This window comes from Elgaria multicarinata, chromosome 19 (assembly GCF_023053635.1).
Source record: "Elgaria multicarinata webbii isolate HBS135686 ecotype San Diego chromosome 19, rElgMul1.1.pri, whole genome shotgun sequence".
Classification (NCBI taxonomy): domain Eukaryota; kingdom Metazoa; phylum Chordata; class Lepidosauria; order Squamata; family Anguidae; genus Elgaria; species Elgaria multicarinata.
The window spans coordinates 12,217,815-12,234,117 of NC_086189.1; the positions used below are offsets into that span (position 1 = coordinate 12,217,815).

General features: G+C 47.1%; 1 protein-coding gene across 1 annotated transcript; it reads right to left on the bottom strand.

Annotated features, from left to right (window-relative positions):
- Nucleotides 1–1,111: 1,111 nt before the first annotated feature.
- LOC134411253 (collagen alpha-3(V) chain-like) lies at nucleotides 1,112–11,368 on the bottom strand. Its single transcript, XM_063144973.1, has 5 exons — nucleotides 11,254–11,368; nucleotides 7,061–7,167; nucleotides 5,075–5,155; nucleotides 3,098–3,286; nucleotides 1,112–1,438 (listed from the first exon to the last, which is right to left on the bottom strand). The coding sequence occupies exons 1-5, from the start codon at nucleotides 11,366–11,368 to the stop codon at nucleotides 1,289–1,291; spliced, it is 642 nt and encodes a 213-aa protein (XP_063001043.1). The 3' UTR covers nucleotides 1,112–1,288.
- Nucleotides 11,369–16,303: the final 4,935 nt, after the last annotated feature.

Consider the following 16,303-nt stretch of genomic DNA (forward strand, 5'->3'; position numbering starts at 1 on the left):
GGCACAAAAAATGCATACATTTGGTGGGGGAGTCACTTTATTCAATGGGAAAACCACTAACAAAATGGTGTACATTCAAAAGTGCACAAAATCTTGTACATTTGAAAAAAAAATGCATACAGCAAAACGTGTATTCGGAAATATGTGCACAAAAATATGTACAAATTTTTGTGTGAGCTTAAAAAAAAAAAAAAATTGCTGCCAGATGCAGAAACATGTCAGAAAGAACTTCGCAGTGGGAAAATGAGAACCTGAGCAAAATTAATTGTGTGATTCATCCATCCTTATTGATTACTGATGGTTAAGTGAAATATATAGATCACCTACAGAGCATAGAAAGAGGAATCAACCCTCACCATGGTAATTGAAGAACACCTCCATGGTTACTTAAATTAACATCTTTTATACACAAATGTCACAATCCGGGGCGTGGGCGGCAGGGTCCTTAGGCAGGAACACCGGAGCTGGGACGGACGGAGATGGAACCGGCTTGGACGGTTGGAATACCGGTGGCACAAGCTGGGAGTGAGGCATGGGTCTCGGTGGCACAGTCAAATACTGGGCCAGAGGCAGGAGGCAGATCCAGGAAACAGGCACAAGGTCAGACACAGGTTCAGAATCCAAGCAGGGGCCAGAGGCAGAAGAGAAGTCCAGTCAACAAGGTCTGGGCAGGGATCAAGGCAAGAGGCAGAGTCCAGGAGGAATAGAGTCCAAACAAGGGCCAGAGGCAAAAGTCAATGGTCAAAGGCAAAGCAAGGTTCCGGCACGTACCAGGTAGCAAAGGGGCCAGAGGCGTGGTCGAGACGAGCAAGAGGTCCAGGAAGGCGAGGCAAGATCTGTGGTAGCAAATGGTCAGGAACCAGCTGCAGCTGGTACAGGATACCATGTTGCTGTGGCAAAGGCTGAAGGGGAAATGCAGCTCTTATATAGGCCTTTCCTGCCCGCTCCCAGCTGTTCCGTATGAGCCCACCTGGGAGCGCCTGCTGGTCTGGGCCTGAACCCTGCAAGGCTTTACCAGCCAGGGCTCTCATCCTGCGAAGCCCTGCAGCTGGTTTTATGGAAAGCTGCCGCCAGATGGTGCTGCAGGATAGGACAAATCCTGACAACTTATATGTTCATAAAGAAATGCAACTTTCAAACAATAGCCTTGTAAACATAAAATATTATTCTCCATCCTTCAGACGGAAGCACAGCCTGTGGCATAATGCAGCTAGAGGCAAGGAACTTATAAATAGGAGACATGGTTTTTGAAAGCCAGCTGGGTCTGCACGGGGGTCTCTCTCCAATCTTAGCTAAAGCAAACAGGCCCAACTGTAAACCCAAACTCATGGGAGGTGTCACCGTTGTGATACACAGTCAGATCACGCAGGGGCAAAAGTGTGAGGTCCTCCGTGGAGAAGTGAAAGATTGTGTCCATGACAGAAGACTCGTTGTCCAGCTGAAACACACACAAAGAGGTTATGGACAGGGCTCTTTGTGGTCACTGGTGGTGCAGGAACTGGTATTATTGGGCAGGAAATCCAGCTTCCTTACATATATATTTTTTGCATTTAAACAGACACACATAAACACTGATTGCTAGATCCTCTTGTTTTGAAGTCTTGCAAGCAATGAGTGCTGAAATCTCAAAAGCTACCCATGGCTATTTCCAGAGCTTTGGGTTTTCCTCATGAGTGTGTGTAGGCAAAAACAGAGCTGACATGAGAAATGCACGAACCTCCAATCTCCAGATGATGAAGTTGAAAGCAGCTGCTGGGTGTGTGTGCGTGTGTGTGTTTGTTTAATTTCAATTGCACGACTGCATGAATTAGTAAACTTGTGGGAGGGGATAGCTGTTTTGATAAGGATACTGTTGTTTTTATGCTTTTTATGTTTTTAAACTTTGTATATTTGTTTTTAATGTTTACTGTTTTTAACTTTTTTAAACCGCCCAGAGAGCTTCGGCTATGGGGCAGAATATAAATGCAATAAATAATAAATAAATTGCACATCTCTCCTGGATGTGGGTGGGTGTTGGAATTACAGGAACAACATACATATACATACATACACACACACACACACACACACACACACACACACACATATATATATATATATATATATATATATATATATATACACACACACACACATTTCCAGTGCAAGGTTAATGGCAACTTTGCAGCGTGGAGAAAAAATTAAACTGGGAAAATATTGCTGAGGGTGGGGAGGGGAAGGAGAGTTAAACACCTGCTCCCTCGATGTTGCATCTCTGATGGAAACTAGAAATCGGAGACCCCCACAGCTGCTTTAAGGATTCCCCCCCCCCGCCCCCAAGGGAAAGTGTACAGCTGCTGCAGGGTCCTCCCTGCCACCTTGCTTCACATCTTTTGCACCCTGGGCAGGGGAGAAGCGTCTTCACAGCTGGAGGACTATGATACTGGAACGGCCCTCTCAATACCGCTGAATTGTTAATGATCCCATTCAGAAGACACCTTAAACCATGGCTTTAACCATGGTGGTGAAGCCAGAAAGCCAGGCTGTGTTCAGAAGACACCTGAAACCATGGCTTTAACCATGGTGGTGAAGCCAGAAAGCCAGGCTGTGTTCAGAAGACACCTGAAACCATGGCTTTAACCATGGTGGTGAAGCCAGAAAGCCAGGCTGTGTTCAGAAGACACCTGAAACCATGGCTTTAACCATGGTGGTGAAGCCAGAAAGCCAGGCTGTGTTCAGAAGTCACCTTAAACCATGGCTTTAACCATGGTGGTGAAGCCAGAAAGCCGGGCTGTGTTCAGAAGACACCTGAAACCATGGCTTTAACCATGGTGGTGAAGCCAGAAAGCCAGGCTGTGTTCAGAAGACACCTGAAACCATGGCTTTAACCATGGTGGTGAAGCCAGAAAGCCAGGCTGGGTTCAGACGACACCTGAAACCATGGCTTTAACCATGGTGGTGAAGCCAGAAAGCCAGGCTGGGTTCAGACGACACCTTAAACCATGGTTTTAACCACAGTGAATAAGCCTTTTTGCTTTATTCACCACGGTTAAAGCCGTGGTTTAAGGTGTCTTCTGAACGGGGCCAATGAGTAGCTTCTCCTCTTCTGCCCTCTTACCGTACATCCCTGAAGGGTGGTCACGTAACTCTGATCCCGGGAGTCAGCAAGGAACTTGATCTCTTTTTCCAGTTGTAGTTTTCGCCCCTCTGGATGGGGTCTGCAGGAATAGGACACCTTCTGGGTGGCCAAGGTGCTGTGAAGTTTCAAGAAGCGAAGCTGGACGGTGCTCAAACTTTGGTACTCCAGCTGCAGCAGTAACGAGAGCATGGGAGCTGGGTTAGGGATTGCTGAAGGCCGCTAGAGTGTGCAGGACTCCATGTTCTCCCTCATTTAAAAAGAAAAACCCTCATCCCTGCATGTGGAAAGGTAGCATGTCAATGAGAAGGGTTTGTCCAACGGATATTCCCTAGCTACTGTTGGTGCCAGTGGCATCCTGTGCCATTTTAGCCTCTGCTGTTAATAAAACAATCGGTTTTTATCTGGATTTTGAATCGTTTTGAGTTTTTATTGTACGTTGCCCTAATAGCTATAAGCTATAGGGCAACTAATACATCCAAGAAATGAAATAAATAAATAAATAAATGATGTCATTTTGGGATGCGGATGGGGGATTGTGTGTTTGGATGGTCCCTTGGGTGAATATCTCCCTTAGCTTAGAAAACTAAGATGTCAGGGGCAAAACCTTTCTCCGCAACACATTCAAATCTCACCTCTGCTATGAACTCATTAGGTAGACTTAGGCCACAGCTAGACCTAAGGTTTATCCTGGGATCATCCAGGGTTCGCCCCTGCCTGAGCACTGGATCCCCTGTGCGTCACCTAGATGAACAGGTTTGACCCCTGGACGATCCAGGGATAAACCTTAGGTCTAGCTATGGCCTTAGATAAGCCTTCTCCCTCCCTGTCTACAATATCATACATATAAACAAGAAACTCAAGTGCTGAGTGTTGACCGAGATGTAGCCAACGTGAAGCTACTGAGCAACGGGAGGCAGGTATCAGCATGATTAGGGGAGCCCAAAGGTCTGCAGAAGTACATTTTTAATCCGCATACACACACACACACACACACACACACACCATTTTATCCAACTGTATGATAGCAAACAGGGATTCAGTCGGTGTAAACCCACCCAACTCTGGCTAAAGGCAGGAATTGCACTTTAACTCCTGTAAGGCAGCCTTATGGGACCAAAAGGTCAGACTGGCTCAGTTGAGCCCTCCTGTCCCCTTGCCAGGAACTGCTGAGCACTGTCCCATGTGGCGAACGGAAGCACTGCAGCTTCTGGAATGACTCCACCCAGGTTGCCCATTGGCTCTTCTTAGACAGGAAGGTGTATAAGAGGGCTTCCTGTCCCCCCCTTGCCAGGAACTGCTGAGCACTGTCCCATGTGGCGAACGGAAGCACTGCAGCTTCTGGAATGACTCCACCCAGGCTGCCCATTGGCTTTTCCTGGACAGGAAGGTGTATAAGAGGGCTTCCTGTCCCCTTGGAACGCTTCTTGAGCAACAAGGTCCACTTCACTCCTGAGGTGTAGTGTGTTCCTGGTCTTGCTCTTTGGTCTTGACTCCAGGCTTCTTCTCTAGTTCTGTCTTCTGGTTGATCCATGGATCACTCCTTGGTCCGTCCTGCTGCCCGGGACCCAGCCCTGCCCCTTATACAGGATTCTGGGTCAGGTTTGCTCAGGAGTCTCAGCTAAGTAGAAGGCTCTGGGTTTGCTGCTCCTTCATGGCCTTTTCTTCTCCCTGCCCTCAGCTCAAGTGGAACCAGTGTGGCCAAGGAACACCACCAAGTTAAAAGGAGCTTGTTGACTGGCTGGAAGAGTTCACATGACAGTCTTCCAGCCCTTGAGAGCTTTTGCCGGGTACTTCCTGCTTCAGTCTGATCAGTCAGAAGACTGCCCCTTGATTCTGCCTTCACCACAGGGAACTGAACTTTCCCTGGCTACTTCCGACTTGCCTATCCTGACCCCCCAGGACCCAACTTGCAGAGTTTTTGTGTTGGAAAGTTCAAGGCGCTACAGAGAAGCTTACCATGAAACCGCCGGGAAGGGAACTGAACCACTGGAAGGTGTCTTCTGAAGTGTATGCTCTCAACCAAGCCTTGATAGGGACCTGAGGGTTGAAACACAAGCGTTCTCACAGACACCACCCATTTTTATTTTTGATTAGATCCCACCCTTTCTCATAAAACGATCCCAGGATGGTCACTATATATCATCCTGACAACCAGGATGATCAGGGGTCTGGAAACAAAGCCCTATGAAGAGAGACTGAAAGAACTGGGCAGGTTTAGCCTGGAGAAAAGAAGATTGAGGGGAGACATGAGAGCACTCTTCAAAGACTTAAAAGGTGGTCGCACAGAGGAGGGCCAGGATCTCTTCTCGATCCTCCCAGAGTGCAGGACACGGAATAACGGGCTCAAGTTAAAGGAAGCCAGATTCCAGCTGGACATCAGGAAAAACTTCCTGACTGTTAGAGCAGTACGACAATGGAATCAGTTACTTAGGAGGTTGTGGGCTCTCCCACACTAGAGGCCTTCAAGAGGCAGCTGGACAAGCATCTGTCAGGGATGCTTTAGGGTGGATTCCTGCATTGAGCAGGGGGTTGGACTAGATGGCCTTGTAGGCCCCTTCCAACTCTGCTATTCTATTATTCTATGATTCTATTAAATAAATAATAAAATCCAATAAAATACACAGAGGCAGATTCAGTGCACAGCACCCTTTCAGTTAACCTGCTCTGATACACAGGCCCAACTGTTAATCAAAAGGCCTGATGGAAAATAATGGCTTTCCTCTGCTGTCATGAGCCGGGACCAAGGACCTCTGAGACAGAGGTTCCCAGTGGCAGCAACTGGATAGGGAGACATTTTTCTCCTTTTGCCATAATGCTAGAACCTGGAGTCCTCCCATGAAGCTGATTGGTGGGAGATTCAGGACAAATAAATGGAAGGACTTCTTCACACAGCGCATAGTTAATTGATGGAACTAACTACCACAAGATGTAGTGATGGCCACCAATTTGGATGGCTTTAAAAGGAGGGTTGGATAAATTCCTGGAGGAGAAGGCTATCAAGGGCTACTAGCCCTGATGGCTAAGTGCAACCTCCAGTGTCAGGGGCAGTAAGCATGCATACACCAGTTGCTGGGGAACATGGGTGGGAGGGTGCTGTTGCACCATGTCCTGCTTTGTGGGTCCTGGTTGACAGCTGGTTGGCCACTGTGTGAACAGAGTGCTGGATGAGATGGGCTCTCGGTCTGATCCAGCATGGCACTTCTGATGTTTTATCTCCAAGGAAGAGTCAGAACCAGTTCCCGGACCACCACCATGGATCCCACAACCTGTCCCCAGGAGTCGTCACAGCCTTCTGACTCTAGTTGTGGACCTCATACGCCTCCTCCTGTGAACAAGGAGACCCTAGGGACCAACCTAGAGGCCTTCAAGGCAGCTGGACAACCATCTGTCAGGGATGCTTTAAGGTGGATTCCTGCATTGAGCAGGGAGTTGGACTTGATGGCCTTATAGGCCCCTTCCAACTCTACTGTTCTATGATTCAAAATTAATTTAGGATTCTATGACTAAGCATCTCCAAACCCTCCCCACTCAGAAGAAGCCAGCAACTGCAGGAAATTGCACAGGCTCTTTGAAAAGTAAATGCAGCAGTTGGGGATGACGTACTATAACCCCCTGCCCCATATTCTAAACCAGTGCTGGGGTAACTTGTCTCACTACGCTTCAGGATTGCTCTCCGTGGTCCTGAATTTGAGCCCACAGGTCACTAAGCAACCATCCACATTTCTGTCTGGGGTTCTGGACATGCGGTAACTCCAGAACTACTGCTGCTGCTGCCCACGTGAACCAATGATGGAACCCGCAACGGAACAGGACACCTGCAGGCTAAAACTAAGCCCATGTTGGTGTTTCTGACAGCTATAAGCCCTGTAGGTTTTTCTAACTCTTGTGGCACATGCATACAGGACTGAACCTCTGTCCCAGGTGGAAACCAGAATCTCTTACCTGGTTTTGCGTGGGGGAGATGCAGCTCTCTCCCCCTGCTGTGAAGTTGCAGAACGCGATGAAAGAGTCTTGGGGGCTGCCCTGGTTGGGGTCTATGTAATAATAGCCTGGAATGAAATGGAAGGGGGGATCTTTCTCTTAGCCATGGTAAACAGGAGGCAGAATGTCTACATCACAACTTCCTAGCCCTAGTGCGGGCCAAGCTGAAGTTGTGCGTGGGGAGGGGGAAGCCTTTTGGAGATTTTTAGCCAGCGGGGGGGGGGGGGACGGGACTTTCCCCTGGACACGTTGTGCTCCTTTCAGTGGCTGCCAGCCATCATCCCACCAACCCCACCTCCAAAAGGAATGCCCCAGATGTCATGTCATCTGAAGGCATTCGGGGGCAGGCAGCTGCCAGAGTTGGAACTGTTCTACCAAGGCTGCCATCATGAGAGAGGGCGGCATTCCCCGTTGAGCCCCTCTGAAATTCCACCCCATTCCACCCGCCCCATTCCTTAATTCTGTGCCGGCTGTCGTGTGTCATAGAAAATGTCTCTGGGTAGAATCCAGCAGAATTCCTGCTTCTGTGTTTCTTCTACGGTTTAGAGATGGTCTTTTAACAGGGCTCAAATTATGGAGGAAAGTAGGGACATGAACCCACCCGTACACTACGCTCAACATCTAAGGTCCTCCTCCGGGTGTCTACTCAGAGGGAAGCTTGGAGGACGGCAACAAGGGAGAGGGCCTTTTCAGTGGTGGCCCCCCAATTATGGAATGATCTCCCCAATGAGGCCTGCCTGGCACCAACGTTGTTATCTTTTCGGCGCCGGGTCAAGACTTTTCTTTTCTCCCAGGCATATGTTGAGTTTTAACTGACTCCAGAACTAGCTTTGGCCTGGCTGAGAGTTTAATTTTTTAAAAAAATGTTAGCTGTTTTTATGGTTTAAATTTCGTATATTGATTTTTAATGTTCAGTCTTTTAATCTTTGTAAACCGCCCAGAGAGCTTCGACTATGGGGCGGTACATAAATGCAAATAATAATAATAATAATAATAATAATAATAATAATAATAATAATAATAATAATAATTTTTGTGAACCGCCCAGAGAGCCTCGGCTATTGGGCGGTATAAAAATGTAATAAATAAATAAATAAATTTAATGAGGTCTACAAGCCCCAGCAACCTGATTTCCCCTTAGTTTCAACCAAATCCATGTCCTCAATAGCCTTCTAAAGTCAAAGGCTAAGAAGTCCCCTCACAAAAGGTAAGAGGTCTGGAACCCATTTGCCTCCCTGCCCCGGCCTCTGCTTGTAACGCAAGCACAGATCATTGCTTGAGGCTTACGGACAGGAGTCAGGAAAGACGTCTCTTCCTGCCAATAAAGTAACAGTTCCCTTTGCTGTGACAAAAGCAGGTTCGCACCAGGTGTTGGAGTTATAAACACAAGAGATTACACCACCAACAGATCTGCTCCGTTTGCCAGCGCATGATAATCCCACAAAACGCTCGACAGCATTCAACTCCTGTCCAGGTGTTCAACCCATGCAGGGCTGGAATCACACTCCACAGGGGGAGGGTGGCAGCAGTGGGGGACAATTGCTGCCGTTACCTGTTCACTTGCTCATCCAGAGCAAAGAAGGGGAGCAATCACCTCCCCTCTAGGAAGGGATGTGGAGGAAGCCCAGGGGAAAACGTAGGCAAATCGGCAGTGGGCATTTCAGTGAGGAGGGGTGTGGCCTGCTCCTGGTGGTTCCACATGGACCCATCCTCCGATTGGAGTCCACCAGGGGAAGAGCCTTCAACATGGTGGGGCCCCCTCCTGCGGAATTCCCTGCCTCTGGAGGTCAGGCAGGCACCAACTTTTTATTCCTTTCGGCGCCTCCTGAAAACTTCATTGTTTCAGGAAGCCTTTCCTTAATGACCAGCCACGGTTCATCGTACATTTTGCATCTTTTAAAATCTGTTTCAGTGCTTTATTCTGTTTTTTAAATTTTATCTCGTACACCGCTCCGAAACTTCCAATGGGGAGCGGTATATAAACATTGTAAATAAATGAATAAATAAAAATATTGAGGGCCGATTCCGACAGTGGCTGCAGAGACATGCTTCCAGGCGTCAACTCCTGGCCTGTGGCCAGTGAGGGGTGTGGAGCCGCCACCATATCAAGCAAGAGGGTGCTCCAATTGTGATCGTGTCTTACTTATGGGCCTCTTCCCAGAGACATTTGGTCAGCCACTGTGGGGATGGAGTTCTTGACACCATCAGCCTTTGATCAGGATGGTTGCTCTGATGTTAATTATAAAGCTAGGGTATCTACCCCCCAACCACAGCTAAGAACAATAATTAATCACCATACTATTTTAACCCTTTATACAATAACAATTCTATATCAACATTCCAATAACTGCAGCATTGCATATATGCATAGATCAGTCTTTGCACCAATTTTACAATATACACTAATCACCATTCAAACACACCAATTTGATGTCATATATACATGTCATATATACACAGACATAATCTTTGACACCAATTTTACAATATAGACTAATCACAACCCATTTCACCATTCCAATAATTACAATTTTACATACATGTAAACATAAGACTTTTAATTAGAATTTTAACAATTTCCATATCTGTGTACGTCAATTTTTTAGTGTAGAAGTTTCATACGTTTTAGGCCAAGCGCTACTGAATCTAGCCCTCAAGGCTGTCGGTAGTACTTTGGCCTAAAACGTGTGAGGAATTATGTATTATGGGAGACTATTATGAAAGGCCTTGGCTTACAGTCTGAGAGAAGTGTGTTCCTGAAGAAGCAATATCTCGCGAAACAGGTTAATGTACCGGACTCCTGTTGGTGCAATGAAATTACCACGCTAAATGAAACTACCATGCTAAAGGTGTAATGAAACTTCTACGCTAAAAAACTGACATATACAGATATGGAAACTGTTAACATTCTAATTAAAAGTCTTACGTTTACATGTATGTAAAATTGTAACGATTGGAATGGTGAAATGCGTTGTGATTAGTGTATATTGTAAAATTGGTGTCAAAGATTATGTCTATGTATATATGACATCAAATTGGTGTGTATGAATGGTGATATTGTAAAATTGGTGCAAAGACTGATCTATGCATATATGCAATGCTGCAGTTATTGGAATGTTGATATAGAAGGAAGGAAAGGAACCTCTCGTGCAAGCACTGAGTCATTACTGACTCTTGGAGGGACGCCAGCTTTCGCTGACGTTTTCTTGGCAGGCCTTATAGCGGGGTGGTTTGCCGTTGCCTTCCCCAGCCATTATTACCTTTCCCCCAGCTAGCTGGGTACTCATTTTACCGACCTCGGGAGGATGGAAGGCTGAGTCGACCCGAGCCGGCTGCCTGAAACCAGCTTCCGCTGGGATCGAACTCAGGCCGTGGGGAGAGTTTCAGCTGCAGAAACTGCTGCTTTACCGCTCTGCGCCACACGAGGCTCATTGATATAGAATTGTTATTATATAAAGAGTTAAAATCGTATGGTGATTAATTATTGTTCTTAATTGTGGTTGGAGGGTGGATACCCTAGCTTTATAATTCGTATATCCAACCATTGCCTGCAATTATCTCGCTCTGATGTGATTCATGCCCCGTGTGATGGAGGCTGCCTGGCCTCAGGAATGCTAAGGGATACCCTGTGAACATCTGCCCAGAGGTGCAGGGAAAGGCCCTGGGGGTATGGCATCCACCCCTGGAATGGATGCCTCTGGATTCATGACGCTCAGAAACTCCTGGAGGCTGTCCAGGAACAGGAGCAGTCATTGTGTTAGCATAGGTGTCTCCGTTTTTAAAAGGAAGCGATGAAGTAGCCATTATACAGTAAGTGAAGTGTCACGTACGCGAGAATATCTCCTTGAGTGCATCGTTAACTTCCTGTAACTTACTGTAAGGCAAAGGGATTGTTTAGCAAAAGGTAAGAAGGCTCTAGTGTTACGTTCTGATTGGTTTATGCTGCAACAGGGCCCTGCCCCTTTCAGGCTTGAAATGCTGTGCTGAATTTCCTATTCTCTGTCTGATTTCTCCCTTTGAAGAGACCAGACCTTGATTCCTAATCAATAAAGCGCTTTTTGAACCCTCTGTCGCTGGAAGTGTGGAGCCGTGCTTAGGGGCTGATTGGATCTCGTCCCTGGGTGAAGAACATTGATCTAACAATTGCTTCCTACCGTCTGCCAGGTGGGGGTGGGCCAGCAAAAGCTCCTTGCAGGAGGCGGCTGGTTTTTCTTTGGTGCCATTCGGGGGATCTTGTAGCAGCTTCAGTTCCTGGCCCAGGTGGTCCATGAGGGTCCACACCGTGCTGTAGTTCAGCTGGCTGGCTGAGTAAATCAAGTGCTGGCGGAGGAGAAGGAGAGCTAAGTTATTTATTTATTTACTTATTTATTTATTTATTGCGTTTTTATACCGCCCAATAGCCGAAGCTCTCTGGGCGGTTCACAAAAATTAAAACCATAAGGAGCATAGAAACAAGCAACCATCTAAAAAAACCACAAATATAAAATGCAATATAAAAAGCACAACCCGGATTAAAACCGCACAGCAAAAAAATGGATACGGAATGAAAACAGCAAAGTTTAAATTTTACGTTAATTTAGGTGTTAAAATACTGAGAAAATAAAAAGGTCTTCAGCTGACGATGGAAGGAGTACAGTGTAGGTGCCAGGCGAACCTCTCTGGGGAGCTCTTTCCACAGCTGGGGTGCCACAGCAGAGAAGGCCCTGCTCTTGGTAGCCACCCGCCTCACTTCCTTTGGCAGGGGCTCGCAAAGAAGGACCCCTGTGGATGATCTTAAGGTCCAGGCAGGCACAAATGGGAGGAGGCGTTCCTTCAAACAACCTGGCCCCAAACCATTTAGGGCTTTGAATGTTAGTACCAACACTTTGAATCGGGCCCGGACCTGGACTGGCAGCCAATGAAGTTGTAAAAGGACTGGCACGATGTGATCTCGCTGGCCTGGACCCTAAGATCAGATTCAGGTGCCCTTCTGTGGGTGCCCCTGTCAAAGGAAGTGGGGTGGGTGGCTAATAAGGAGAGGGCCTTTTCAGTGGTGGCACCCTGGTTGTGGAACGCGGTGGTCTTTTTGGTGCCAGCAGTATGCCCCATTCACAACGACCATGTGCAGGACCGCTCCATTTCTCCTACTCACCTTCATTTCTTCCCTGGAGATATTCAGCGAAGGTCCACGTGGTCCAGGAACACCAGGTGTGCCCTAGAAATAAGCAGCATTGACAATCCTGCCTTGGAGGAACCGGTGGTCAGTACCAAGGTCCTCTGGCCGTTACCTTGGTCCTCCTGGGATTTGGGAAATGGAGGATCCAGAATGCCATGTGATCCACGTGCCCACAAGTTCGCCACCCAAGTTCTGAAACCTAAGCTCCTGAAAATTATCTACCTTCATGATTCCACTAGTCAAGGCTTCCGCAGCCAGGATGCTCCTTATCTGTCCTCCTGTTGGGACAATTTGCTGCTCATTTGAATACCAACCAACCCAGTCTCAATCCTGGTATTTTCTGTTGTAAAAGACTTGCTGGTCTTGCTGGTCCCACTAAGAATCATAGAATCGTAGAGTTGGAAGGGGCCTAAAAGGCCATCGAGTCCAACCCCCTGCTCAATGCAGAAATCCACCCTAAAGCATCCCTGACAGATGGTTGTCCAGCTGCCTCTTGAAGGCCTCTAGTGTGGGAGAGACCACAACCTCCCTAGGTAACTGATTCCATTGTCGCACTGCTCTAACAGTCAGGAATTTGTTCCCGATGTCCAGCTGGAATCTGACTCCCTGTAACTTGAGCTCATTATTCCGTGTCCTGCACTCTGGGAGGAGCGAGAAGAGATCCTGGCCCTCCTCTGTGTGACAACCTTCCCCATGAAGACTATGCTTTCATTGTCCAGACTTCGGAAGCCTGGACAATGGAAGGACAATTAGTCTTCACTAGCATGGATATGCTGTGCGCTTGTGTTTGAATGGATGCTAGATTTCGCTAGTCCTCATGAAAGCACATGGTTAAAATAGAAAAGAAAAGTGCATAATAACTTACGGGCAGGCCTGGTTTGCCTTTTGGTCCTTCAGTGCCTTGCAAGCCTTTGAGACCCTGACAAAACAAGAGGAAGTGGGTTAAAGAATCGTGGAGTGACACTGCACTTGTGGGGGATTTTAAAATGGCGATTGAGGTCCTATCGATGCAGGAGTAGGCCCTCTTTCTCCCTCATCCGGAGCCAGCCATAGGATTGGGCAAAGGCTTTGAAGGAATGTTTGATGTCACCAGAAAATGCCCCCCAACTCTGGAATGAATATGTGTGTGTGTGGTTTTGAGAACCTTAGGTGTGCGTAATATGAAAAGGAGAACCAGGCTCCTCCTGTATTTTTAACAGTTGCATAAAAAAGGGAATTTCAGGAGGTGTCATTTGTATGTAACAGGTGGAATTCCCTCTTCATCACCACAGTTAAAGCTGCAGGAGCTATACTAGACTGACCACATACAAAAGAAGGCAGGGCTCCTGCAGCTTTAACTGTTGTGAGGAAGAGGGAATTTCCCCAAGTGCTGCATGAATACAAACGGCACCTGCTGAAATTCCCTTTTATTTATATATTTATTTATTACATTTATATCCTGCCTTTTTTATTTTTATTTTATTTTATTATTATTATTTTTATTTATTTATTTATACTGCCCAACAGCCAAGGCTCTCTGGGCAGTTTACAATTAAAACCATAATTTACAGAATCAAGATTTCAAACTTTAAAAAAAAATCATAACCAGAATAAGTTATAGTCCAGGGAAGGAGGGTTTTGTAGAGGGTGGGTAATGCTACAGAGAGGTTCTTCGTGACGACATTCTGTTGCTCAAAAACGATAGCATAAATCTCAGAGTCAAGGGAGGTGTTTTTTTCCAGGAGTGGTCACACCACTGCCTCCTTGAAGGCAGCGGGGACCACCCCATCACACAGTGATGTGTTCACCACCACCCTGATCCACCCAGTCAGCCCGCTGCAGCTAGCTCGAATAAGCCATGACGGGCAAGGCTCGCGAGAGCGTGTGGTGGGTCGAACAAGATGCTAGCGCCTTGTCCCCATCTTCAGGCTCCAAAACCTTAAGATCGAGTCTACATCATCGTCTTTCTCTCTCCGCTTCCTCTTCAGCGTAAAATCCCAGTGTGGCCCAGGAGTTAGAAAAGTGAATGAGCTTCCTTTGCGCCAAGGAACCCAAGGTAGAACATAGTCCTCCTCCTCTCCATGTTCTCCTCACCACAACAACCCTGTGAGGTGGGTTGGGCTGAGAGTCTGTGATTGGCCCAAAGTCAACCAGTGGGTTCCCATGGCCGACTGGGGACTAGAACCCGGATCTCCCGACTCCCAGTCTGACGCCTTAGCCACTACACCACACTGGCTTTTCGACACAACTGGTAAAGATACTGCCCTTCTTTCTATAGGGTCACCCTAGGTGTGCCTGGAAGTGATGCAGGGTGCTTCCAGGCGAGGCTGTTATTGTGCCACTGCCCTGCCATCTTGACGGAGTTTAATAGGGGGTCCAGATGATGCCCTCTTCCACCGGTAACCCTCCACTTTTTTGGCACTGCTTTTCCCGTCTTTTTCTTTTCTTACTGCAGAATATCCATTAAGGAGAAAAAGACGGAAGAGCAGCACAGCACCTTCAGATTGGCAGTGTTAGATGCCCTCTGTCTAGAAGTACCCATAGTACAAGAAGAGTACTAGGGGAAGAAGAGAAGTACTTACTTTTTGTCCAGATAAACCCTGGGGAGAGAGGGGAAAAGGATCTACATCAATCAGATATTAAAAATGGAGAATACTCCATGGACAAAATTATGCATGGTATGGAGAATGTGGATAGGGATTCATTTTTCTCCCTCTCTCAAAATGCTAGGACCCAAGGGGTTAGGGGGCTATCCAATGAAGCTGGGTGGGAGATTCAGGACAAATAAAAGGAAGGACTTCTTCACACAGCGCATAGCGCATAGAGCTCCGGCTATTGGGCGGTATAGAAATGTAATAAATAAAATAAATAGCTAAATTATGGAACTCACTCCCACAAGATGTCGTGATGGCTACCAATTTGGAGGGCGGGATCAATTCCTGGAGGAGAAGGCTATCCATGGCTACATGATGGTTGTGTGTTATCTCCAGTATTCGAGGCAGTAAGCCTGTGTGCCCCAGTTGCTGGGGAACATGGGTGAGAGGGTGCTGTTGCACCATGTCCTGCTTTGTTGGTCCCTGGCCGACAGCTGGTGGGCCACTGTGTGAAAAGAGTACTGTTCTAGATGGACCCTTGGTCTGATCCAGCAGGGCTCTTCTGATGTTCTTATGTTCCATGTTTTGGACACATGCCACTCCCACCACATTCATTTTTTTTCAACTCTTGGAACATGGGAAGCTCAGTCAGACCATTGGTCTGTGTAGCCCAGTATAATCTGTTTGGATTGGCAGCGGGTCTTGAAGCCCAGTATAATCTATTCGGATTGGCAGTGAGTCTTGAAGGTGTCAGGCAAGAAAAGGTCTTCCTTATCACCTGCTCTCTGAACCTTTTAAACTGTTAATTCCAGGGACTGAGACTGGGACTGTCTTCACACAAAGCAGATGTTCTAGCATGCAGCTGTGGCGAGTCTCAGTCACTTGATGTAATTGGTTCCGAGAATGACCCAAATCAGCAGACGATATTCCACGACAGTAAAAGTGGCAAGTTCATGCAAAAATAAGACGGATGCAAAAATAAGACAAAATAAGAACTGGCCCTGATGGTTGTGGGCTATCTCCAGTATACGAGGCAATAAGCCTGTGTGCCCCAGTTGCTGGGGAACATGGGTGGGAGGGTGCTGTTGCACCATGTCCTGCTTTGTTGGTCCCTGGCCGACAGCTGGTGGGCCACTGTGTGAACAGAGTGCTGGACTAGATGGACCCTTGGTCTGATCCAGCAGGGCACTTAAGTTCTTGTGATACAGATTTGTATGATATGCAGTAGAATTCCATGGTTCTTGATAGAGGGTGCAGAATGTTCACAGAATCATAGAATCATAGAATAGCAGAGTTGGAAGGGGTCTTTAAGGCCATCTAGTCCAACCCCCTGCTCAATGCAGGAATCCACCCTAAAGCATCCCGGACAGATGGCTGTCCAGCTGCCTCTTGAAGGCCTCTAGTGTGGGAGAGCCCACAACCTCCCTAGGTGATGGTGGTTGTTATTATTATTATCATTATCATTATTATTATTAT